Below are 26,904 nucleotides of genomic sequence, written 5' to 3'. Positions count from 1 at the left end.
CCTTCTCCGTGCTCCGGTTCATTTTTATATGTTGCCTTGTCTGGTTTTTATTTGATCTAATCTCCTTACTTCATGATCTTATTCAATAGTTGGTTCCTCTTCCATTGACTGACTAAAAGCGACAGATGCTTCGCTGGCTTAATCTTTTTACCATATATTGAATAGATGAATCGCAGTTCTCGAATGAGTCCGACATAACATAGACGTTCAGGTTAAGTGTCTAACTTAGGTGCACTATAGCTAATTAGATTACCGTATTTTCACGACCGTAAGGCGCACTCAAAAGTCGCAAATCTTCTCCAAAATAGACGGGGCCCCTTATATTGCGACGCACCTTGTGTACAGACCGAGATCGATTGATTTGTCCATGTGTTACTCTCTTGAGCAAGCACCTGACCAACTTAGAGCATTTCATGGGTCACACTCCGGACGGTGTCCTACTCTTAGCATGGAATGCTAATATGAGAGTGGAATCAATCAAAATTTGAAATATCCTCTAGAAACCTCATTGCTTAATTGTGGAGTTTTGATTCGGCATACTTGGTTTTAAACGTTGAAAAACATAATAAAATAATGGACCATTAATAAAATGATAACCTCCTTTAGATGCAAGGTCAAACTAAAGCCTTTCAAACAAAAGATCTCTGTTGTTTCCACATCATTACTAACACACATATGACTCGCAATATAAAGCCTTTTCAGGTGGCTGCAGATGTAGAAAATAGTCACTTGAAGACTAAAATGATTAATACTCTGGGCAAATTTAACATTCGGTGGTTGGATATATTTTGTCTGTAAATGATGCACAGTGACATAAAATGCAAAATGTGGTTCATTCACAATTTCTTCTGGAAATGTAGGCAGGGTACAATTCATTTTGGGATTAAGCTATACAGAAAATGCAAGATTTGAGAGGCAGGTTAGTTGCATAATAGCCTGAAATGAAGGCCACATTTGAAGGAGTCTTTGCATTCGTGCAGCTTTATGTGGTCAACCTTCAAATGCAGCCTCTTGAAGGATGTGGCCCCTCAAATGGGACGCGGCTATTGTGAAGCCGTGAGGTCATACATTAACACAGTCTTCTCTCGACTGAGTGCACGTTTGCTGTATGTTTCGGATTTATTGCTGGTCAACGAGAGGCTGACATACAAGCAAGTAGAGGAGGGAAGCAGGAAGCGTATTGGCAGGCCTGGAAGTGTCACTGGTTTACTGCCACTGCCCCCCTCCCTCTTATTTATTTATTTTTTTGTCTGGGTCTCACATTCTGTCTTTCGGGCCTCAGGGCAGTCCATCTGCCTTCCAACTCCCTCTGATCGTTCATTCACCATGACCACAGCCATCCAAAAGCACACACGCTCGTACTGCCCAGTTGCCAGAGCAGCTGTGTTTAAGTACAAATATATCTTGCGGTGACATGCAGTCAGGGCCTTCAAGGCCTTCGCTGAAACACCGACCTGTCTGCGCATCTTCCAGTCAATTGTAAGTTATTTATTATTATTGTTTATATATATTTTATTGTCCCAATCAAATTGCACTTTCTATGTGTTGCCAAGTAAATGCTTTCTGCCCAACGCCTTTGGAATCCCATGTGCTGGCGTTAAACACACACACACCACACACCAACATGCAGCTGATCCTTTTTTATCACCAGTCAGATTTTAGTTTCACAACAATTTTTTCCATCCTCTCATTGGTACAGCTACCGTATTTTCCGGACTATAAGCCGCTACTTTTTTCCCTAGATTTTGAACCATGCAGCTCATACAACGGTGCGACTTTTCTGTGGATTTTTCTTTCACTAGTAGGGGCGCGCTATAGTGAAAAGATTATGAAAGATTTATAGCTAAATAAACCTTTTTTCTCTTGGGTACGTTCTATTTTAATTAGCAAAGTTGCTGTCGTGTTAAAAGGGACTGTTTTAACAATCGGTTTATGTACCTTTATGTGCATTCATAATACAAAATTGTTCTGTGAATGCAGCAAACAACAATTTTTTTTAACATAGAAAACTGCGGCTTATAGCCTGGTGCGACTTGTATCTGTTTTTTTCTGTTCTTTCCCCCAAAAAGAGTTGCTGAAGCTTATATGCAGGTGCGCCTTATCGTAAAGTGGTATAGTAAATATAGTATAGTATAGTAAATATACACACCAAAAATTTATTTACAGTCATAGATGATGTCGGGCGTGATTTTAAAAAAATAATCATTTTCAAGACGCCTTTTTCATGAAAACCTGGACATTATGAGGGTATATCAGGCAAAACTGATAGTCGTATTTTCAACCTGGAGAACATTTTAGTGACACTTTTTATGCATTTGTAGCTAGCTAACACAGGACGCAGGAGCAAAGATAGGAGATCTTTATCAGAATCTCTGGTGCATACGATGCATTTTATTAAATGTTTTGATGTTTTTGTCCGGTGATGAGAGCAATATTGATTGTGAGTTGCTATATTGTAATGTTCAGATTTAGCCTTGTTTGGAAGCGATGTATTGGAAGACAAAGGTGATTTTGTTAAAGTCATAATGGTAATCATACTAAATATGCAAAATGTCTCTTCTTTTGGGACACACACAGTTATGTCACAGTTTTGTATTTTATTTTGTGACGTGGTGGTGTGAATTAGGCCAGGTTACTTAGGTCCGTGCTGAAGGCCCAGTATCGAAAGTCAACCACCCCCGACAACCCCCAACCCCCAGGCCACTGATATCTCATATATCATCTTGCTGCAGCACTCCACGATCCTTTCTAGCATTCTAGGGATGAAAATGTGCGGCACATAATTAACTTTTTATCTCCATCATCAACAAAATTGTTTATCAAGGGAAATTTGCTGTTAATTATACAACTGTGGTCTTAATCAAGTACTTTTTGTGGGGTCTTAAACATTCATGGTTGCTGTATATTAATGTTCAAAAAGTAGAAGAGGCTCCTGATGTTTTTTTTTTATTATTAAAAAAATTAAACTTGTTGCAGTACGCCAATATTTTTTAATTATTAAGATGAATGTAAGCATTTCTCATTCAAACAAATCCCCCACATGAATTGAATCACGATTGATACTTTTTGCTACTTTAAGTGTAACCCTTCAATGTTACACCAGATAAACAATCAGAATGTTGTACGCCAATCTACAACTGTACCAGCGGCACCATAATCTTCTCCAGTGAATATTTATTTGCATGTGATAGGTGTTTGAGTGTGGGTTAAAGAGCAAGCTGTGGCCATTCTCCATCTGGTCTGAGATGATTGTGCTCCTGGGGGAACAATGCTGGAGGGATGCTAAGCTGCTACACACACAGAAACACGCACACACATTTCCATCACAAGCAGTTTTAGCAGGAGTATGTTTGCATGGCTAAATATTCAAATGTATGACCACATCTATGCATTTATATTGTATTTCAGCATGTTAATTGTTTATGTTTCACTGCTTCCCGCTTTCAGGATTAGTTCTATTGTGCGAGCGCGTTTGTGTGTGCGTGCGTGCACGTGTAGTTGTTGATTGGCAGGAATAGCTGTAATGTGGCCGGGGTCAGCATATGGCTCAGTGTGATAGCACAGTTGTTTGTGTGTGTTGTCTGTGCATGTATGTGTCACCGCCGTTCCCTCTATGTCACACTGTGTTCCCAGTGAAATGATGGCAGCTCTGGGCATGTAGTGCTATTATCCCCCCCCCATCCACACACACATGTCCCCCCCCCCTATCCACACACACACACACACACAAATGTGCGTGCGCGCACGCGCGCGCACTCACTCACACACACGCACGCACACCAAGAGCAGCCAAACGCTAGGGGACTGCCTGGCTTCTCTTTGCCAGCTCCCTCAATTCAGCCCATTGTCCCAGCAAGACTACAATCTGCAGCATGTGACAAGAAGAGTGTGCCCCTCACAATGGTAGAAAGGTGAGGGCACAACCTCACAAATTGAAGACACTTTATTATGACTGATGCTGAAATCAGGTCACGCCAGTCTTAACCTGACCAGGTCTGAAACACTCGCCATCATCGTTAATTTAAATGAAAACGACATTGTTGGGGTTTTCTGCTTACGCCCTATTTTATGTGATGGAGTTGTGCAACGTTCTAGCGGAAGTTGGCATCACTGTTTTTGTTGTTGGACTGCTGGATTTTCGTTTAAAAGTCACATAGCATTAGATGAACACACTGAATGTTTTATTAAATGTCTCATAGATGAGATGTCTACACCTATAAAGATAAATAAAATATATAGTTCTTTCTTTAAATGAAAGAAAAAAACTCAATCCAAGACAATGATAGCAGCTTGAAAATGACTTTTCACACATTTAACGACAATTTATGAACAACAGGTGGTGTCAACTGTGGGCTTGTGAAGCCCTTTGAGCGTCTTTTGGAATGAAGTGTTATACAAATAAACTTTACTTGATGTGGCAAACCACTATTTGTGAAAAATTGAAGTATGGTTGAAAGTTAAGGTACGTTGCAAATGACCCAGTTCAATAAAATGCAAAAAAAAAAAAAAAAGAAACTCCTGACTTGACATTTTCAAAAGTCAGAGTAAATTAAGTTTTTTTTTTCTTCATTTGTTCTGCGTGGATAGCTGTGTTTTGTAGAGCTATCACAGCCAAAACAATGTCCTGTATGTAATCAGTACCTAATCCTTAGTCTTAGAATACAAATGAATATTTCAATTAGCCATTCAACCATTACGCAGTCCGATTGAATTTCCAGATTCAAGGAAATGAGCATAGGTCTGTGTGCGTGATTGCAAAGTTGAGTTAATCGTTCCCCTTTGGTGAGACAGAGGAAATGAAAAGAGCAGCGTGAGAAAGACAGGTCAAAGCTATCTCTTCCATTCCCCTAATTGTGTTTGTGTGTGTGTTGTGTTGTGTGTGCGTGCAAGCATTTTTCAGATGTCATCTGTTAATTAGATTGAGGTGTGATTTTATGGCCAGGAATTACCAATCGAAAATGTAATTTCAGGATTATTATGATTTAACATTAGGATTATCAGTATTACAATAATATTGCTAAAATAATTTTAGGGGAAATGCAAAAAAAAAAAAAAAAAATACAAATACATACCAAGTCAGCAACCTTATGCAGTTTGATGACCCGTAAGTGGCGGTGTATTTTTTATTTCTTTTTATTTTTTTGCTGCATTCTCTGCAAACCAGCGTCCTTAATTCATTTTAAATCTGCAAGAGTAAAAATCTGCTGCTCAATAAAACTATATAAGGTAGTAAAATCTTGCCCATTTGAAATTTTCTAACAGACTATTGGTTAACCGTAAATTTCCCATTTCAAATGTATTATTTTATTAATATGTATTCATTATGCTTTAAGGATTGTTTCATTGTTTGCTCAGGAAATACATTATATAAAGATGACACTCTTTGTGAAATGAGTAGTGCCCATAAATTTCAAGACTCAAAAGCGCTTTATTTAATAATTCTGCTTAATGTTCTAAACCAGGTGTGTCAAACATATGGCTCGCGAGTCGGCTCCATCATGGTTTTATTGGGGGAGAAAAAAAACATAGTACAACATAAATAAAATAAATAAACACATTGAACTGCTGGTAACACCAAATAGCAATAATCTGCATAATATTGGCACCAATTGTTTTATTTTATAAATCATAATTTTACTGGTCCAGCCCATTCGGGAATAGATTTTCCTCTATGTGGCAGCTGAGCTAAAATGAGTTTGACAGCCCTGTTCTAAACCGTGACGTGAGAGAGACAGTGTACAGCAAGATCAGTGGCTACAGTAATCGTAGTAAAAAAGTAAGGTTGTTTTTTTATACCACTCGTTTCCATTGTGTATTTTCAGCCTAATTCACCAAATGTCTGAGTTCTGTAATGACTGTGCCCATGCACAGCTTGTGCCCTGTGAGCTGCGAGTGCAGACCCATGAGTTCAAGCCATCAGTGGCTTGATCAAGCCTTTGCAAGAGCAGACCTCCCTCTGAGGGATAAACAGGCTGATGTGCCCTGTGTTTAGATGAGCTTCAATGTGCAAAATAAAAGCTGCTTTGTGATTGTGCTTATGAACGTGTTTTTAGATGACAAGGTGTTAGTGGCACGGGTTGATAGGATTTGAAAAGGTGGGCTCGAAAGGCATGAGCTCTAATAGTTCTCATGTTCTAGCACAGTGGCACCTCAAACGTTGTGTCTTGTAGCTGATTTTGAGTCGTCCTGATGCATCGTAGCCCGCGTAATGTGACGTACTCGACGCTTGATCGTTTGGCGTCTGAGACGCTTCACGACTACCGCGACGAAAGTCCCGCATGTCACGTCTGGCCGCATAGTGTGACATGTCCAATGTCGTCCTTCGATTGGTTCTTCGCCATTGACCGATAAGGACGACTGCGCCATTCCACTTATGACGAGAGACTGGAGGGGGGCCCCTAATACAAAACATATAATCAAAATGGTGAAAAAAGGAACGGACATTAGGGAGGAAGTACTGAAAAGTATGCATATAATTTGAACTCATGCTACGTCTGCTAACTGCAAAGCCAGCAGTTGATTAGCAAACGTGGTGTCATTAAACACATTAGCTACGTTAAATTCTTTTTGGAGAATAGACAATTCATACTGCCCTTTCCCCACCATCCAGGAACGTGTCCATCGTCTTTTTTCCCTTGTCCTAGCAGAGAACAAATGCACAACCTCAGAATGTCTCCGTCAACTTGACTTTGACAGCTGCTTGAGCCCCCGACAGACCTGCGCCGATGGACAGAATCATAACGGGAACATGCGACGAATGGGCGGAGTCTGGTCGGAAACGGACTTGGATTGTGACGACTCACCTGGTCGTGAACAACAAAAAAGTCGCGTATAGTCTGCGAAGACCAAAACTATTTGAGCCTACAGATAAGAATAAGATCCATTTTCTTCGATAGAAAATGATTTTCATGGTTCGTGTGACGTTCACCGACACCCACACTGTGTGTGTCGGTCTTACGTGTGTGCGTCCATGACACCCAGTTTGTAATTGCACTCTGGTGGGCTCCTCTGCAGGGAAGATGATGAGATGAAACACGTCAAAGGGTAATAATGAATGTATCACTTACTTTTTTTTCTCCATGGCCTCAGCTTCTGCATTGAGTTAAACAACAGCTTAATTGGGATAAATATTGTATTGGATGTGTTTTTTGTGTGTGTGTGCGCGTGTTCATGCACAGCTCCCCTCAACGTGAGTCGTGCATTAGGCCAACCCATCTCCATCGTACGTGGACACGCTCGCGCACACGCACACACACACACAAGGCACACTCGTAATGAAATCACAAAGCCCTCCATATCATTGCTATCACAGAAAGATATAAACCCATTAGCGTGTTCCTTTGGGCATGAACACACACGCATGTACACATAGGTTTATCATTACACGCTGTAAAGCTTTTCCAATCGTATTATCCCTCTGATGTGCTTCTCTCTGTTGTCTGTTCCAATGCCTCGGGTGGAGAGGACAGATATGGTTGGTGGTGGTGTGCGAGATGCCGAGTGCGATACGCCCGTACGTTGCTCAGAGGCAGTTTAACCTCTCTGTGAGGGGCAAAGGTTAGGTTGTTGCATTTTACTCGTTGCCAGCATGGAGCAGTTTTGCCTTCTTTTACAAAAAAGATACTTGATGTTGGCGTGACAGTCAATTGAATTTTTAAGTATTGTTTGTTGTTTGCATATGACCAAAAGAAATTATGCTTCTGGACAAATAGAGAAGGCAGTCTAATTTTCTTTATTTCTGTCCAAGAAATGTGAACATCGTAATGAAGAGGGAGAAGGCTTTGAAGTCTACTATCGTCAATGCTGCGTTTTTTCCAAGTGCTTTTGTGCCCCTCGCTCATGAAGCGGGTCCCACTAACCAGCGCTGTACTAATTAAAAAATAATAATAAAATAGCATCGCGCTGTCGCCGATAGTCCTTGAGGTAATTTATTTGGCCGCTGCTTGAAATCTAGATGCCAAGCTATATTGCGCCACAGCAGTCCGAGCTCTTCCTTGGTGACATATCAACTACGGCACTAACAAGTACAATTTTAACCGAGGAGGCTAACGAGGGGTCTCTATGCGTGCTAATCACTAAAGTGAAATACAAATACGGAGAGGACCCAAAATAAGTGCTTAGGTGTAAAGTTGACTTTGAACAGAAGTCTGGTTAGAACAGCGTCAGCCAGCAGCTCTCAACAGAATTGTTGTGTTTCAATCAATACGTATCTAGGCATAAAATACGATGATGGCTACATTAGCAATTTAGCAGACATTCTCGGTTCGGAACACATAAACGGCTGACGTCATCATGACGAAAACGTTCGATGTCGAACGTATATTAAATGTTTAGAATCTCATCAATAATACTTGCACTGTTTTGCACCACCGAGTTTTGAGATCGACACAATAATAGGTTATATTTTAATCAGTTTAGCTTTGCTATGTGATAATGATTTTATTGACATAAACTGACATTCAGTCATGTTTGTAAGTGTCACTGTAAATTATGGAGAAAATTGCAAAAGAAATCGAAATCGCAATATCTGTCCGAAAAATCTGACTTTTTTTTTCCCTAAAATTGGTCAGCCACAGCGTGCATGATGTCACTCACGTTTGAAAGTATACAAGCAACACGTTCATCCGCCTAATGAAGTTCTTTGTTGTGTGGGCATTGTGTTTTGGGAAATTGTTTTGTTGCAAATAACATCAATAAAAACTGGTGGAGCACTTGATGACAGATACAAACTCAGAGCACCATCTTGAAAGAAGACATTAGTCAGGCTTTGGACAATTGCTGACCAGTAGTCTCTCGTAGTTCGAATTGTTTTACTGCAGGAGATTTGAGGTATTGAGGTTCTCGTTCAACATTAACAACAATCAGTTTTTTGTTGTCGTTGTTGTTGTCAGGAGTGGCACCAGGCCGTTCATGTCATTTTAGACATTATTTACCGAGGTACACTTGGATAGTTGAGGAGTCAAAAATTATTGATCTGGTCCAACCATACTCCTGGCTGCTGTCAATAAAGTAGTTAGTAGGCTGTTTACACAATGTGCATACATGTCTGAGATAGTCAAGTGCTTTTATTTTGCATATTAAATGAGTGCTGTCAAAAAAAATTCCATGATTAATTGCGATTAATCACATTTTTCTACTACTATTTTTTGCGAAGCTTGTAACTGATATTTACTTGAATAATATATTGGAAATGATGCAAAATCACCAAATATGAAGTATATGTAATTCAAAGACTGTCCTAATAGCTTTCGTTGATTCTTGAATACGATCTAAATAGAGACATCTCTACGGGCATTTTTCTTCGAAACATTTCACAAAACTGCCCACAAGTGCCACACTCCAGCAGTGTTGGTTTGCAAGGCCCAGTGGTAACTTAAACACAATGTTTTGTTCTGAGACGTGCTAATGATTTCCAGTTAATATGGCACAATATTTGCAAAGTATGCAAATTATTATTGAAGTAAATAAACTGAGTTAACTGAGTTAAAAGAAATTTGGATTAACACTTTAATTTTGACACCTCTATCTATCTATATATATATATATATATATATATATATATATATATATATATATATACCTGCAGTGGTGGGTCCAGCTCCTAATGTGCTAACAAGCCCTCTCTTTGGCCCGCTCGCCTCCACCCTCACTCTGTCGCAAGTGATCACAGGAGTCGAACGACACCACAATAAGCTGCACTGCAGGAGAGAGAGGGAAAGAAAAGGGTAAAATGGTTAGACACGGAATTGTCACTTTTTTCACTCATGGAAACCTCGCCCAAGAAAATGAGTTTCTGACTGGACACAAAAGAGGCATTTTATCCCCCTCACTCTCCTCTATCCTCTACCTTTCTTTGCTCCACCTTCTCCCTCTCCCATCATTTTCCTCCTTTCTGTCTGTTCCAGGGAAAGGAGATATTTTTCTATTAATGACTAAAACGTGCCTCCTCAAATTCAATTAAGCTCTATTTTATCATTATGACTGTCATTTGGACGGAAGAAGTGTTTAAGTGTATCATCGCCTATTATTTTTTTGTCATGCATTTTTATTCTCGTCACAATGGCAATGATTAGGGCTACACAATAAATCGAAATCTAATCGACATCGAGGTTTGACGTAGTGCGATTACCTAATTGCAAAACAGTGAGGTTTTTTATTTTTTCCTCTCTCCCCCAACCTTTGGCGTTTGAGTGACAGATGGATTAGCCAACCAGAATTGTCGATGCTTGGGTCTTAATAGCGTTCGCCAATCAGTGTAGTTGGCTAACACGCGTTAGTCTGCGCTCAGGTGCCAACAGTCAGCGCAGTGCGACAATAACACACTACACGTGCGTCGTCGTTTTTTTCTGTGATTGCTGTGTACCGAAGTGGATGTAATGGAAGTAACTTCTGCCGCCTAGATGAGGAGAGGGAGATGCCCGTGCTATAGACGGGCGGTACGTCTATTATTTGGATGTACGGCAGATTCGACAAAAATGAACCGCATCAAAAAAAAAAAAAAGCATCAGATCCAGAAGCAACACGACCAACGTATTTCAACGCTTAAAACACCACCACAAATTTGAGTATGAAGCCAGTCAAACAGATTCTAAATAAACAGAGGCAACAACTAGCGGTCATTCATGTGCTAAGCTAAGATCGCTAACAGTAGCATTCACGTTTTGAAAAAAAAAAATGGCATCGGAAACTATCTCAAGTATTTGTGCGTACCGGCGACAAGCTCCCTCTCAGAGCATCTTTTCGCCACGAATGGCAACATTGTAACTTGTGATCGTGCATGTCTGCAATGGTGAATATGCTGCTTTTTCTAGCCCCCAAAAACTAATACAATGCAATATAATCGCCCGAGGAGAGCGCCTCGTACTTTTCATCAAACGGTGACATTAGCGATTTGTATTATAATATTGATCAAATTTTTTGTCTGAAACTAAATTGACTCACAATCTTAGTTTTGCGAGCATTGTGACAAGCTTGTGTGTGACGCGTGGGTGTGCGCGCGCATGCGTGAGGAAGATTGCAGTGGCACAGATGAGCGGATATGCTGCAGTGGCGAGCGAGGAAATGAGAGACAAGTGTAATGGAAAAGTTGAAGAATGTATAAAATAAAGTGAGTCGAAGCAGAAACGGATAACAGTGTAATGGATTGTGAGATATGTTCACTGTCCGCGATTGTTTACGTCCGTCTCGCTTGCCGTACTGAGCGGCAGCGAGTCACGGAAGTGCACAATAAAGACCGACAGCGCTACAGCCTTGACTGACATACTGATGGGCTCTTGTCATTAATACTCCTTAATACGTATTTCACAAACAGTAGTATTTTAATGCATTTTAAACAAAAACCGCAAATTGAATCGTAATCGCAATATTGGTCTGAATAATCGCAATTAGGTTTTTTCGGGTTTTTTTTTCCAAAATCGTGCAGCCCTAGCATTGATCATAAACTGTGTATTTTTAGTAAATTAGCGCAACATAAGCGCAAAGTGACATTTCTGTTTTTGAAATTCTTATTCCGTAGAGCAGTTGGGTCCAAAGTTTTTCACAGGGATGTTTGTCTTTATTTCAAAGGTTTCACAATATAGCCGTCGCCTTCTAACAATTACAGCCATTTTGTGCAAAATACCTAAATTTTTTCAGTGCCCAAAAAAGTAACATCCATCCATGATCTAAGCCGCTTTCTTCACGAGTGTCATGGGCATGCTGGAGCCTATCCCAGCTGTCATCGGGCAGTAGGCGGGTTACACCCTCAACTAGTTGCCATCCAATCGCAGGGCACACGTTGACGAACAACCATCCTCGCTCACACTCATACCTAGAGCCAATTCAGAGTGTTCCATTAATCTACCATGCACGTCTTTGGAATGTGGGAGGAAACCGGAGTACCCAGAGAAAACCCACGCAGGCATGGAGAGAACATGCAAACTCCACACTGGAAGGTCAATCAAACCTTGCACCTCTGAACTGTGAGACGGATGTGCTAACCAGTCTTCCAATGTGTTGGCCCAAAAGTAAAGCAGTTGTAAATATTTGTTCTCATTGTCCAAATACGTGGACATAATACTTGGTCGTGCGGCGACATATTATTCACGTCACAGCTCGTGGTGCAACTGGTCTGTCAGACTCTTTATGATTCACAGTATGACGGCGACACTTCAGCTTTTCCTTAAGATTGCATCGAGCTCTTCTGTTTCCTCACTGAGGGAAGCTGCTGTTTGAGCATAACAACTTAAAGCCATAGATGGAATCCCATGCTGGGCTGATGACTGTAGGAGACCGATTTAAAGGATAACAGTAAAACAGTGATATATATATATATATATATATTACATACACTGTTGTCTAAATCTGTGATGTTTCTTGCTTGCAATAACATGAATGATAAGACAGACTACAACATTGTGGACAGCTGCCCTTTTGTCCAACTTTCTCCTGCACCATCGCCGAAAACCATATTCACATATTGTATTTGTCTCAGTCAATTCGTCTTTGACTTTGGCCAGCAGGGTGTGCTAACATGCACTCCGAATACCCCAATGGGAAAAAGGGTCGATGGTCGAGAGAGATACTCAGTCCATATAATAGGTGTGTCGCATTACAAGGCGCCTCGTTTGTTTTGGGGAAGATTTGGGACTTTAAAGTGCGCCCTATGTTCCCGAAAATACGGTGTTTGATATATATATATATATATCTTCACGATTCACGATTTACGCAAGTATACACAAGTATACACATACGTACATACACGAGTGTACTATACATTTATGGCTTTGTGCTTACACATCTCTCACCTGCATACGCACACATTGATGTGTGATGCAGGAAATTGGGAAGTAGGAAAAGCCAGGTGGTAAAATCGCATATCGAGCCGGCGTGAGATGCATGCTTTGAAACAGTATGACTGCTGCTCTTCTCTCAATCGTCTACACACACATACTGTACAATACACACGCAAGCACTCGCAGCGTTCACACTTGTTCTGTTTCACCTCTTCCCTTCGATATCTTCTTGTTGCCTATGGATTTTCACTTCTTTGTCTTCATCCTTTCTGGCCCCCACATGTTGCCATCTCAGCGTCTCCATTTCTTTGCACCTTTCAATTCCCTGAATCACTTTGTTTTGAGGAGTAGCACTCGGAATGCATCATTTCTAACTCAGGGGCCATTTACACAAGACAACAATTGTTGATTTGAACGTTTGTTTGCTGCTGCTTTGGATGTGAAATGTGTTGCCACCCCTCCACACTTTGAACACCCTCCTTTCAACTTTTTTTGGGATGGTGTTAATTGTTGTTTAGGAAAGAGAGTGGAGGACAAATGTTGTAGTGGCTTGCCCTTCGTGTTTGCCATCCCCAATTGCCTTTTATTCATATTGCGGCCTTTTCCTTTTTTTCTTTAGGTCTGTGGGTTTTTCTTTGTCTCCTATACTACTCTTTGTCACCCAAAGACAAAACTTTCCTGTATGACTTGGTCAGGTAAATTACAGTCGAATCTTTCCCACTCTATTTCTCTTTTCACGCATTTTCTCTTCATCCCGACCTCTTTCTTGTTCTTCCTTTCTCCCGCACTGTCCGTCTCTCCACTTTGAAGGAGCCATGTTATTGTTCGGATGATTGTCGCTAACTGGATCAGTTACGATTAGACCTGAATCCCTCTCCTATTGAGGCCCTGAGATCGTCTATCTAACCCAATAGAAAACCCGTGGGCACTATTGTAAATGGCTTGCTGGCCATTCACTTTCTCACACAGAGGTACAAAAGCAGATCTAATTCTCAAGATTCATTGGCCTGCCCCCATCTCCACACAAATTGGGACATGTACACTTACATAGACACGTATTCCTGTTTCGAATGGATCTCATCATATTTAGTAGTACGACACACACTCACACAAATTTCCCCTCATTGGAAGTCATTTGTTATTGGAGCTGGGAAACTAAACGGTAATACTATAGGGAGATGTGAGTGTGTGGTTGACGTGACTATAACAGCTGCGCCTGGATGTCATTATAGTTGGATGTATGACTCGGACTGTGGACATGAGCGTACCGTAAATGTCATTCTATCAATGAGGTTATCGCTAATAGATGGACAGTTGAAGTCCTGGTTTCCATTTACTCCGCTCTCTGCTGAGTCCCCACGCCGCCTTTGCAGTCCATGGCTGAAGGCTGTAATACAAGTGATGAATTGTTTTCCGAATGGTTTGCCTTTTTCTATGACCACAGAATCCCATTGTTTTTTTTCCTTGTCTAATAAGGATTCATACAGAAAACAATTTACAGCGACTGAAGACCTGCACATTTTTGGATCCTCGTTAGTTAGTGTCGAGCTATTTTTTGTGCATTTGTCCAGTTTCTTGAAGCATTGTTAAGATGAATAAACAGATTTTCAATTATACTTTATTTACAATGATATTTTTCCTCTCTTTTATTTGACAGCTCCAGGCTGATTCATACAATGTCAAATTGCAACTTGTTTTTATTTGGCACTTAATACTTCAGATCTCACATCACTCCTCAGGAATAAGTATTTACAGTAAAAGACATTCAATTGACCGATTGTTTACGTCATTAGTATTGTATATAATTGTAATGTCAACTACCGATGTTGGCTGTCAACCAAACCAAGGTGTAACCCGCCTCAAAATGTGTAGTTACCCATATTTGGTCATTTGTGAAACATACATTTACTCTAGAAGGGACAAGAGCTAAATGGAGGAGAAAGAAAAGAGTTTCAAAGTTGTCAATGCGTACGGATCCGGTCTGGTGTTGAAAAAATAATCTAATTTTACATTTTTATGTTTGAAGCCTGAAATGTTGCAAAAGGACCAAACGTTCAAGGGGGCTGAATTCCTTTTGCAAGGCACTGTACAGTAGAAAAACCAAACACCCACTGAACACAAGCAGGCTCACACTTGAGTTTGAGACTCAATCCTGAAACCTGACGCAGCTCTCTTTCGAAATTGACCATATTCTCGACAGACTGTTTCAAATCGGAACGAGAGAGGCCGTCGTCTATGTAGAGGTGGAAAGACCACACTCAAATTGTGTTTTCTGCCACTACTGATAGCTCTAACTTTTTTATATTTCAATTCTTCACTGCATACAGCTCTATTTTGATTTCGCCTTGACACGAGACGTCAGCTATGAGGAACGTGCGCGATACTTGGAAACCATTGCGCAGCACCATCAGGAGCCAACCACCTTTGAGGATTATGCTGCCCGCGTCTACAGTCCAGCTCCCTGCACTCATCTGCCGACAGACACAGGTACGATAGTCCAAGTGACACTGTTTTTGTTTTGAACTATTACTTTCGCACGAGGGAGAAGGGAAAAAAACAGAATAACTCATTGACTGACTGACGGACTATTTCCTGCCGACACGCTGCTTATATATAAGGAATGGCGGATGTGACGAACGACAGCATGCAGACGCAAGGGGGAAAAGTGCACGTGAAAGAGAACGCTTAAGGCATGCCGCCGGTAGTTACTGGGATATTGTATAGTGTAGCAAATACAATACAATACAACTTTATAAACATTTCAACCTTTGCAATTGTCCGACATAAGTATTAACAGGACCATTAAAGGAAAGTTGCGAGCAGCATGCGAGCGATGGATGACAGATAGTGAACGCAGTTTTACTAAGACTGGGAGGTAGCGCCGGGTGAGTTCCGCCACAATTTGTGAATGGATTGTTGATGCTTACACAATTGTTCGAGCCTTCGTAAAAGCCGGCATCATTTCTGAGGACCCGCACAACAACGAGACTGACACTGACAATGCTAGCGTATGTTTTCGCATGCATGCATGCTACCATGTTGTTTTTTTTGTTTTTTTAAGCAAGCGTATGTTTCACTCCGCCCAATAATACGGTGCGCCTTGTGCATGTGTTAAATACAAAATTGGCGCCTATAACCGAGACAGCGCTTTTTAATACGGTGGGCCTTGTGGTCGCAAAAATAAGTTTCAATGTCACCGAAAATGGCGTGCTGTCCTGTGACTCATCGACAATGGAATTCTTGACATTTACGGTTATTGTGTGTCGTGCTACATTTTCGACATGAGACATTTATAAGAAGGTTATTTTACAAAATAATGTCATAACCAAGATGAACACTTTACTGAATTTAGCGATGCTGTACCTTTTGTTTTGTCATCAGATGTGTGCGTATATTTGTCGGTCCTGTCATACTTGCTCATCTCACCAGCTGTTGTGGCCTATTATAATCATGATATTAATAACTTCACTTTGAATGACATGCAGGATGACTGGCATAGGCCCCGTGTTGGGGTGGCGTGTACTCAAACTAGACAATTTAAGACATGCGTCACTTCATGTCGCACATCGCTGCTTCCAACCTAAAGTCCATTCCGTTTGGTCTGTGTGAGTGCACAGGTGTTTGTATGCTTGAAAAAGCCTGGCCAATCTCGTCCTCGTTCGGGTCGCAGTTAAAATGGAGCCCATCGCTGCTGACTTTGGATGGCACATATTGGCGCTGTTGTACACTTGGCAGTCCTGAATGAATTTAACATGCATGATTTTGAGAATATGCAAACGTGAACTGAGATTCAATTCAGTTACTGGCATCGTGCATAATCTAAAGCAGGTGTGGGCAAACTACGGCCCGGGGGCCACATGCGGCCCGTTAAACGTTTTAATCCGGCCCGCCGAACTTGGGGAAAAAAATGAAATGAGTAAACCTTGCTAATGTTTTCTTTTCTAAATACAGTGGTTTTTCAAAGGCATATGTATTTGTAATGCTTTTGTTCACTTTCATTTCAAATTCAAAGTATTTTTTTTTTTTTCTCCGATGAGGTGAGGTTACCAAAACACTCCATGCGTCTGCTCCTGGTCCTGTCAAATTTTAGAACCCATTGTGGCTCGCCAATCATAAAGAAATTGGCACAGCTATATGCACAGGGCTGCACTGCAAGCAAGTCATACAGTTACGGCGTAAAGGAATCGGCCTATTTTGCATAATGTCAATGGATATGATACAGTGATTCCCAACCAATGTACATCATGATTCATGACATTGAGCCTCTGGCCCATTATTAATAAGAGCCACCTCTTCACAATAGAAATAAAAAAGAATGCGGCATTTTACAATGAAGTTAAACATCACCTGACTGTCTGGAAGACTTGGAGTGTGAGTGCGACAGGTAAAGGATGAGAAATTCTGGCCAAGTGAATGAACGGCCCAGTGTGAGTGCGCCCAGAGGAGCAATCATGATGTGTGCGTTGTTCACCCCCAAACACGTGATGTTTCAGAGCACAGGGTGGCATGTTTCTCAAATCTGGACAAAGTAGGGGGCATCCTTTCTGGGCTGATTAGTCTTGGTCATTGATGAATTATTTTTACCAACATCCTGTGCTCCGAAATACACCCCCTTATTGACTTTAACGCCCTTCTATAACAACGCAGTGATCCTTCTGATTCTGTTTTTTTTTTTTCCTCCCCCCTTGTGGTTGATTTCTGTTCATCCTTATCTTCATTTGTTCTTTGTTTTCTTTTTTTTTTTGTTTGGTTGTTCCTTTTCTGTGTTTTCGTCTTCTCTTTCTGCCCCCTCCCCCGTTCTTTAGATCGTATTGTGTCACTTGCCTATAGCTAAAAGGTAAGCCCGGTCACATGAACAACACTCTGATTGGCTCTTCCCTTTCACAGTTAGCCTCACGTGTGCTTTTTTTTTTCTCCCCTGCCTTTGCTACACTTTCACGTCTGCATGTGTTTCTGGGAGCCTGTGTTAACTTTTCCAGAAGGACTTGTCATTTTCAACTCTTTTGAGTGCAGTTTATTGCAAAACACGAATAGTGTATGGTATGAAACATCACGTGAATTCCAGCATACTATAACGGCGTTAAATGCCCTCATCCTTCATCAGCTCTATTTGGAATGCTGACTTGTTTTCTACAAATAACTTATTTTTGTAATATCAAACGCGTGGACATGACATATCCTTCCTTCTCTTGAACCATGAGCTATGAGAAAGTTTGATCCTTCATTCAACCTGACCACTAACTGCAACTTGACTTGATCTCACTGACCTTATGATACTTTGCCCTAACCTCATGTCTACTCCTCTCCGTCTGCTTTTCCAGCACCACACACGCACAATACAGCATACAGGTTCATATTTCTCGCCAGCCACAACTTATTGGAGGTACATCAGTACACCCAAAACACAATCAGTCAATTGTTTCCATTTCTGGATTTACAAAGAAACAAGTTTGAAGGCTTTCTTTGAAACAGAGGTGTTTTTTGTAGTCGTTTCATATATGTAGCTAAATTACGCTACGTTGAAATAAAACTCAGGGTTAGCAGATAAACACGTTTAAATGAAAATGAAGGTGTCAATTATCGGCAGTAGTTTTCAGCACATTGAGATTCAAAATGGTTTTCATGTCCTAACCGAATCGTTTGTGTATCAGCCTGGGAGTGTCTCCATTTTCTGTCCATTTCCATTTAATGCTTTTTTACTTTGTTTTACTTCTTCATTTTCTTTTCCATGTCATCTTGCCATTTTCAATCTGTGCCCCTTTTTCCCTTTTGCTTTCCTTTCTGTTCACTGCCTTCCCGTCCTTCCTTTCTGTTCTCCTCACGACTTTTCCTCTCTCTGTTCCTCTCCTTTTTTCCCCTCTCCCCCTCCGTCCCCACCCTGAAATTTTCGAGTAATTTTACTTCCTTATGTTGGCTTCTTTCTCCCTGTTTTCCTTTCCTTCATGTTCCTCCTCTTCACTACTCTCCTTTTGTTTGTTCTTCCTTTCTCTCTATCTTTGTCTTGTGATATTCTTCCTTCTCCTGTATGGCTCCGTTTAATAACCCCCCCCCCCCCCACCCCCCACTACCCAAAAGAGGAGCATAGTGTCCTGTGTCTAATGGTCCCTAAACCGCTGGATAGTTTTCGGCTCAGGGTGAAAGGCAAAGGTCTGAAGAAAAAGGTCCTACATGCCAGCTGTGAATGGTATGACTGAAATACATCAAATACAATGCAGTGATAAAAACTGAAATACACCTGTTGTGTAGTGAGCTAACTAGTGATTACCTGCATTATTAAGTGTAGTATGGAAAATAGGATGATGTGACTCTGCTCATCTCAATGCAGTGAGGTCTGAGTTTCTGCTCCTATGATGTAACCATGCATTTGTGGGCAAGTTGGACCAAGCATTACACTAACTATTTGGATTAAAAAAAAAACTTTTGAAAACCAGATAAATTGGATTCAATAGGATATCGACAAAAAAAATTAATACAAATCAAGAAGCAAATCCGACTCCTGCGACTCCCTGAGAGGAAATTTGACCACAAAAGCATTTTTTACTCTATTTTGAATAGTATTTTTCCTCTTGATAGTGTTGTTTTATTTATTCAATTATCTTTAATCATTTTAATAGTTTTTGTTTTATTTAAATCCAGTAAAAAATATATATATATAAATATATTTGAATATAAAGAGGCCATTGTGCCGCTTGCTGGTGTTCGTGCCTTGGCCACAAGCGGCAGTAATAGTTTACTGAAGTGTAGAAACAAACAAAGATGGCTTTCACAACTCCTCTAGGTGACTCAATAACTTAAGTAATAGTTGTCTTTCACAGAGGATAAAAAATATACGCCTGTGAATATTGTTATATTGTTTCTACACGTGTTGTGCTGTTTGTTTTTAAATAGGTTATACGACCGCGCCTAGCTAAGCATTTGTTAGCACTTCTCTAGCAGTAAGCTAGCGCTAGGAAAAGTTGTTGTTCATATCTCGAAAAAGTTGAATGTCATGTCGCTTTTGTCTCAAGTATCTGCTTTACAATTATTGTGGATCACTGACTGTAGAACTCGCTCTATTCATACTTTTCATGCTATATATTTATTTCAATAAGAATGGTTTCTGAAGCAAATTAGCAACAGGCACATATAAAACTTTCAAAGAGTGTCTGAAACACACACACAATCAAGGGTGGTCTAACCTTTTCACCTTTATGTCAGTCTGTTGCTCTTTACCAGTAGCGCCTCGTTGTGTGTCTGTCAGTTTAGAAATAATGTTTGTGTTTTATGGAATTAGAGCAAGCCCTGACAAAATATTATTAGCTGTTTCTTGGTGTTTGTGTGTGCGAAGTGTGAAGTGTAACCATTTTTGCGATCCCCTCATCATTCTCACCCTCCTCCATCTCCCTCGCCACCTCACCTCGCCTCCCGCCCCCCTCACCATCTTCCGCTCCTCCCCCTCCGACCCCAACCCCACCCCACAGGCTCCTGCCTCGAGATTCTTCGGTCAGAAAGTCCGGCACTTGGGGAGGCCGGGAGCGACTCGGCCTCCCCCATGTCTCCTCGAACTAGCAAGACACGCATGTCCATGAAGCTTCGACGTTCCTCTGGAACAGCCAATAAGACTTGATATGACGCCTGCAATTATCACATCCCTTTTGCTTTGGAGCTGCACCGATTCAAACTGGACTTTAAATGAAACAAAATACGAAAAATACAATGGCTTGTGTCATCATTTGGGTGTCACAGTCATACGCTGCCGCAATACCTGTTCTAGGCTGTCTGTGCTACTGTATTTTGTGGAATATACTATACTGTACCTTGATTTTAGAACTGTTATGCGTGTGATGATACTCACCCAACGCACTGTCAGAGTGTTACACAAACTCCCTTCCACCTAGTTGTTAGCAGACTTATTCTTCATGAGATGTTCAGTCTTGAATAAGATCATAAAGAAATACTGTATAATTGTATTATTTCCTTGGAAAGTTGCACGAAGCTATAATATACTGTAAGACTATTTTTGTTGTCATTGCAGCATTGTATCCATGACCGTTCAAGAGAGAGGTTTTCCAAGTTGGCCTCACGTAAATGTAAATAGAAACTAAAAATTGTTTGCCAACAGTAGAAAACGCGAGCCCTCCCCCCCAAAAAAAAATACATTCTGTATATTTACAGGTCAAATTGAACAAATGAGTTGTTGTGATTTTTGCTGTAAAACGTGGACAAGTACTGATGTTTGTTAGTTTTATTCACTTAACTTGTTGGTTATTTTATTCTGGCAAGGTTTTAGTCTCCCTTGTCAGTCAATGCAACGGAACCACTTCTTTATCTTTCTTTGTACCTCTGACTATAAATGTATATATTAGATATATTAATATCTATAGTGTGGGACGTGTGAGTGATATGCTGTTATGCGACAATTGCTGCAAAAACCAAATGTGGATTCATACTAGATGTTATGTTTCACGACTCTCTCTTTTATAAATAGAAAGCACTTCAGTCTGGAATGGAATTAAAAATGACCAAACTAAAGTACTCCACTACAGTTATGAAGCATTATTATCATCATAAAAGAGCTTTAGTATCCTTGTTGTGGCTCACTGGCTAATGTTGATGAATACAAAGAGAAGTAGAAGTGCCTTGAAATAAATTGAAAATATCTGAGGTGTCCTAGCATTTTGAAAGCCTCCATAAATTATTCGCACTCTATATTTTTCCAGGAAATATTCATGGATGTGGTTCCAAAAGGCGATCTGGATTCAATGTTCTTCCACTCGCATTACAATATGAAGAACTTTGATGGTGTTGACTTTTTTTTTTTTATTACGTTAAAGCACTGCATTAGGTTGTATTTGCCGTTTCAGTTTTGTCTGTTTTTTTCCCCTCTTTCATAGATTCTATATACAACTTGTTACATTTCAAATTTGCTGCGGTTTGAAAACAAAAAGGTCAATGTTGTGTTGTGAGAGCGTGTCCTCTTTTAATGCAGTCATTGTTAGCTTTTTTTTGCCAGATTTGTACAGAGGATAATCCATTAGTGCAGTGTTTCTCAACCTTTATTGAGCGAAGGCACATTTCTCACAGCGGAAAAAAAATTCACATCACACCACTTTGCAAAAAACTATTCACAAAATATGGATGGATATACAGGTTCATTGCAATATGTACCTTCAGATGTCAAGTGGAAGAGCATTTCATTGATTTTGCCTGTTTATTATACGTGGCTGGTATAACTAAATTAACAAAGAATTATTAGACAATATTTTTTGCGGCCATAGTAATTGATATTAGATCATTTTCCATGACACACCTGATGAGCTGTCACGGCACACTGGTTGAGAATCACTGCTTTAGTGCACATTTTCAGTCATTGGAAAATTATTTTGACAGCCACGGCATTGAGCTCAGAGAAATAGTTCCATTTAAATGATCAACTTTGTGTGTGCTTTCCTTCCTTGGAAAACCACGCCCACTTTAGAGGAGTATGATTCCTTTCACACGTAGTGTGTGTGCGCCTGAAGGTTGCTGCTTGTTTTCCACCTTGGTCCATTTGAGACCCTGCCCACAAGCATTATACTGTACATAGGCGAGTGCATGATGCCAGCCAACCCACCAAAAGCGCATGTATTGATCATATGACCAGCTCGTCACAAATCTTACGGTCAGTGTGTAAGCTTGAAACATCTACAGTAAACACACACACAAAAGCAGCATGGATGTGTTGATAATAAACGGTTGGTAATATTCACTCTTGTGTGTAACTTCTGTTTAAAAGAACACAGGATCCCCAATCAGCATGAATATTTATTGACGGTTACACCACATTAAAATATGCACACTGCAGTCAATCACATACATATTGGGCATCAGGAAATGCTTTCAGCAGATATTTCAGTACAGTAGTTTATACCCCTTAGGACTTGATAACTATTTTCCATTACTCTTTGAAAAATATTTTATGCCTCAGTCAATTGGCACATTTGATATAAAAGGCATATTATGGAAAATAAGGTTGTTTTTTTTCCATCTTGGGGTTTGTACTGAGAAAAAGTCAAAATATCTTGGACAGTCATTAATTATGTGCACAAGTCAAGTAAAACCTGGACTCCGTTTCTGTGGTCTAATCACTTATGTGCCCTGTTTCATCGAACAAGTACACAACCAAAGGGCAGAGCAAAAATGTTGCCCAAACATGAATGGATTTGTAAGAAAACCTAACCAAATATCCAATACATAAAAGGTAATTAATATTAATTCATGAAGTGACCGCAAATTCCAAATCTCATCGTGAAATTCTTCTCCAAGGCTGTTTGACTTTCAGCACCGCGGACAGTTCACTCATTTTCTACGCGTGCACTTGCTTTTTTGCTATTTTGAAATGGAAGCAGGGCTGTATCCAGTTAAGTTTGTTTTACATAAGCAAGAGTGTTTGTTTTGACAATACGGTGTTTAATAGTGTTTGTGTTTTTTTTGTCTTTTTCGTTTTTGCACTGCATCCATTTGGGAGCAGTTTCTTATATTTTGGTGCATGAGGGGGGCAAAAATAATGCAATAAGATCCCATTCTGATGTAATGCAATTGTACATCGCCTTATTTTGTGGATTTCTTTCACCTGTTTTATATTTCTAGTCTAGAAGTGTTTTTCTTACAAATATTTTGCTTCTTGTACTTGTGATTTTAATGCTGCGTTATAGGTTAGTGATAGACAACGATATGGCGCGTTGTGACTTGGGTGCAAAATAGGTTACTTCTTCCCCGACAGTAAATTCTAAGAGTACATTTTACTCTAAAAAAGATCCTTTGGTCGCAGCAAACAGAGTAAAATATTGAACGTACGCAAAATTGACTCTTGAGAATTTTACGCTGAGTATTTTACTCTGTTTACCGGGGCCAAATATAGTCTTTTTAGAGTAAAATATACTCTACGAAATGTTCTGTGCACCAAGAGAAAATTCAGTACCAAGTATTTTTGGAGCCCCTGTCAGACACGGTCCTGACTCAGTCTCGTCATCTTCCACGTTGCTCCTTGCGTCCGGTCACGGGTGAGTGGAAGAAGAAAGTCGGGCGTCTCCGTGTCTGACGGCCATGTGCATGATGACGTGCATATTGTCTCCGGGGTGACACTTGTTCGTGTGCCTCGAGAGCCCCGGAGAGCTGAGGAAGGTGGCGGGACAATGTTTGCACGAAAACAGCTGCTGCTGCTGCTGCTGCTGCTGCTGCTGCTCGCATCCCCTGTCCACGCCGTACCCCTCCGCCCCGAAGCCGTGACCTCCTCCGCTCCCCAGGAGCTCGTCCCTCACGGCGTGCCACACGCGGTGCTTGTCGCGGATGTCGGCCGACGGGAAGCGCGCGCCGCACAGATGACACGCGAACACGACCTGACGGCTCGACGTCGGCGGCGGTGGCCCGGCTGACATCTCGTGCGCCGCCATGTGCTTCTTCAGGTAAGCTTGCCGCCGGAACTTCTTGCCGCAGTAGCGACAGTCGTACACCTCCGCGTCCTCTTCTTCATCCTGAACAAACGCCAGAGGCTCGTACGAGTTGCCGTTGAACATAAGCAGGCCTGGCGGGCGGCTGTCGTGCGAGTAGAGGGCCGAGGAGGAGTCGGGGGCCGCGGAAGTGTCCTGCGCCGCCCGGTGCTGATTGACACATAGCAATTCGTTCTCCTTCCCGTCCGCGTCGAGTTTATTCGCCGCCGCAGCATGGCCTCTAGCCGCGTTGACGACCGCCGGACGCGGCTTGTGCCAGCGGCGATGCGAGGCGAGGTTGGCGGGACAGCTGAACACTTTGTCGCACTCGGGGCAGCGGTACTCCACGCGCACGATTCGGGAGCACTTGTGCTGGGCGAGGGACAGAGGGTCTGCGTACTCCTCTTTACAAAGCTGGCAGATGAACTCCCCCAGCGGCTGACTTCCGGACGACTTGTCGCGGTGTTGTCGCCTTGCTGCTTCGGGACTCTCCTTCTTGATGCGCAGACCTAAAACCGGAGAGGTGGTGACCTCGTCCTCGAAAGTAAGCTTCCGGTTCGCTTTGGCTCTGTTGGGTCTGTTCGACTCCGGAAATGAGCGTTTTCTCGAAGTTGCCTGGTGTTGGTGGTTAATTAGCGGTGGGAATAGGCGCACCATGTCGGCGTCGTATTTTGGAGCCGGAACGTAAGTGGACAGGTGCGTGTTGACGGATGCGACTCGCGTCGTCGGCGCTGAGCTCACCAATAACGGCAACTCGGTCTCCGGGGCTGAAGACGAGCACGTCTCGGGAAATAACGCCGCCTTTTCTCCATCGCCGTTTGGCTCCAGAAATGTGGGGCTCCGGGCTTCTATCAGTGGAGGCGGAGGCGGGAAGAAGCACGAGAAGTCCCCCACGGGAGTCACAGCGTGCACTTCGGAATCCGGCAACTGCGCGCGTCGATCCGCTTCCGCTTCCATTGCAGACTCCACGTGCAGGTTCCACACCTCAGTGACCCCTGCGGAGTCCTCGCGGGTCGTCGGGGGGTGCGCGACGTCGGGGATCGGGACGCCCCACGTGTGGTTGTCCTTCACGGGCGCAGACTTGCTCACCTCGGCCTCCGCGTGGTGGTTCTTGTCATCGTCACATGTGGTAAATTTGTTGCTTTTTCGCGCTCGATACGACGTCGAACACCGGCGAGTCCTCTTCACCAAGAATCCTCGAGGCATGCTGACGACAATGATGATGATGGTCGTGATGATGCTCGTGGCACCACCAGGCGGGAAAGAGCGTGGTCTCTTGTCTGAATCCACTTTCAAGTAGGGCTTGAATGGGGGTGGGTGTATGGGGGGGTGTCAGGTGGGATTGGAGAGCGTTGCGTGTTTTTTATCCTCGCTTGAGCCCTTCCAACCCATTACACCAGGGCCGGAAATCCAAGCCGTCGTTACCATCGTGTGCATTTATCAATAATTTTTTTACCCAATTTCCTATGCTATTCCCGATGAATGTTGGAAAGACTTTCAACTTTGAATACATGAAACAGTACGAATTACGGCTCGGCCCTATAATCCTATAATCTTTTTCGTCAATATGAGTATATAATTAGACCAAGAGTAGGTAATCGGCATCTGCCTCTTGTCTGTTGGTCAGCCCAATAGTCTTTCTCGTATTGTCTTATTTTTTACAATTTTCCATCCATTATCAAAGCCGCTTCTCCTCACAAGTGTATCGGGGGGGGGGGGGGGTGCTGGAGCCTATCCCCAGCTGTCTTCGAGCTGTAAGCGGGGTACACCCTGCACTGCCAGACAATCGCATTTTTTTTGTTTGTTTGTTTGTGGGTTTTTTGTTGTTGTTTTTTTGTTTAGTCCTTGCAATCCAAATTTGTTGGTAATCCACTATTATTGTTGCCGTCTCTACGGACGCTGCTTTGTTTGCGTGTTGCCTGTAGTTGAAATTAGAAACATCACCCATGGGACTTGCAGATACAGATCATATCTATGTAAGACTACTAATGAAGGTCTCAGTCCCATTGAAGTGTCTTTATTGGTGGTGGGAAAAGCTTGGGAATGGATTTCCGTCTGTCTGTGCTGGATACGGTCCCTGCATGCGTGCGTGCTGATGTCTCCCTGCGGGGTGCAAGTGTCCCGTGTTTGTGTGTGCGAGCGTGTCTTCGTGTGTGTTTGGGCAATGATCGCACCCATCTTCCCCCCAGCAGGAACTGCTTTGGCTGATAAGAGATCAGAAGGACATTCATCCATCCAGCTAGAAAACACACATACGCACGTAACCCAGGGCGCACTTGTACGGTCTACGTTGGCCATGAGCTCTGTAGTTGGGCCAGTGGTTTCGTTGAGGGCGGGGTCCCTCTCCTGGAAATCAATCAGTCAGGATGAGCGTGAGAACAAGCTCGGAGTGTCAGAGCTGTTGTCCTTATAATGGCCACCTTGGGATGTTGGGAACACGAATGACTGTGCAAACGGCAGCACGGAACGACACCGGAGTGAACGCTTTCATGTCTTGTTTCGTTGATCTGGTCAATGACGTCATTGATAGATCGCGCAGGTTATGACATTAAAGTATATCGGCAATCTTGCATTAGCTACAAAATATCAGCAGATTTCGATCCATTTAATCAGATCAGTGTAAAGTATAGCAAATGTTTTTTAATACACCTTAATGCAAATTAAAATGTTCTTCGATTGTTTGT

At 42.0% G+C, this 26,904-nt stretch overlaps 2 protein-coding genes across 8 annotated transcripts in view; one reads left to right on the top strand and one right to left on the bottom strand.

Moving 5' to 3' along the window:
- Window positions 1-22,498, top strand: part of ralgapa1 (Ral GTPase activating protein catalytic subunit alpha 1) — a 73,010-nt gene extending 50,512 nt beyond the window's left edge. For 4 of the 7 annotated variants that reach the window (XM_088298407.1, XM_088298324.1, XM_088298577.1 and 1 more), the window contains 3 exons: window positions 15,136-15,260; window positions 18,849-18,957; window positions 20,234-22,498. In XM_088298407.1, coding sequence (XP_088154533.1) covers window positions 15,136-15,260; window positions 18,849-18,957; window positions 20,234-20,321 — 322 coding nt within the window. In that variant the 3' untranslated portion in view covers window positions 20,322-22,498. Of the gene's footprint in view, window positions 1-15,135; window positions 15,261-17,578; window positions 17,611-18,848; window positions 18,958-20,233 lie in introns of all 7 variants that reach the window. The other 3 variants (XM_088298491.1, XM_088298824.1, XM_088298659.1) reach the window with 2 other exon arrangements.
- Window positions 22,499-22,543: 45 nt separating this feature from the next.
- On the bottom strand, window positions 22,544-25,472 carry insm2 (insulinoma-associated 2). Its single transcript, XM_088299295.1, has one exon. It carries the CDS (start codon window positions 25,424-25,426, stop codon window positions 23,789-23,791), a length of 1,638 nt encoding a protein of 545 aa, XP_088155421.1. The 5' UTR covers window positions 25,427-25,472; the 3' UTR covers window positions 22,544-23,788.
- Between the last annotated feature and the right edge of the window lie 1,432 nt (window positions 25,473-26,904).

This window comes from Idiotropiscis lumnitzeri, chromosome 1 (assembly GCF_059441095.1).
Source record: "Idiotropiscis lumnitzeri isolate Australia: NSW breed Sydney's pygmy pipehorse chromosome 1, RoL_Ilum_1.0, whole genome shotgun sequence".
Lineage (NCBI taxonomy): Eukaryota > Metazoa > Chordata > Actinopteri > Syngnathiformes > Syngnathidae > Idiotropiscis > Idiotropiscis lumnitzeri.
Note: the sequence above shows the minus strand (reverse complement) of the source record. Positions and strands in the feature narration are given on the sequence as shown.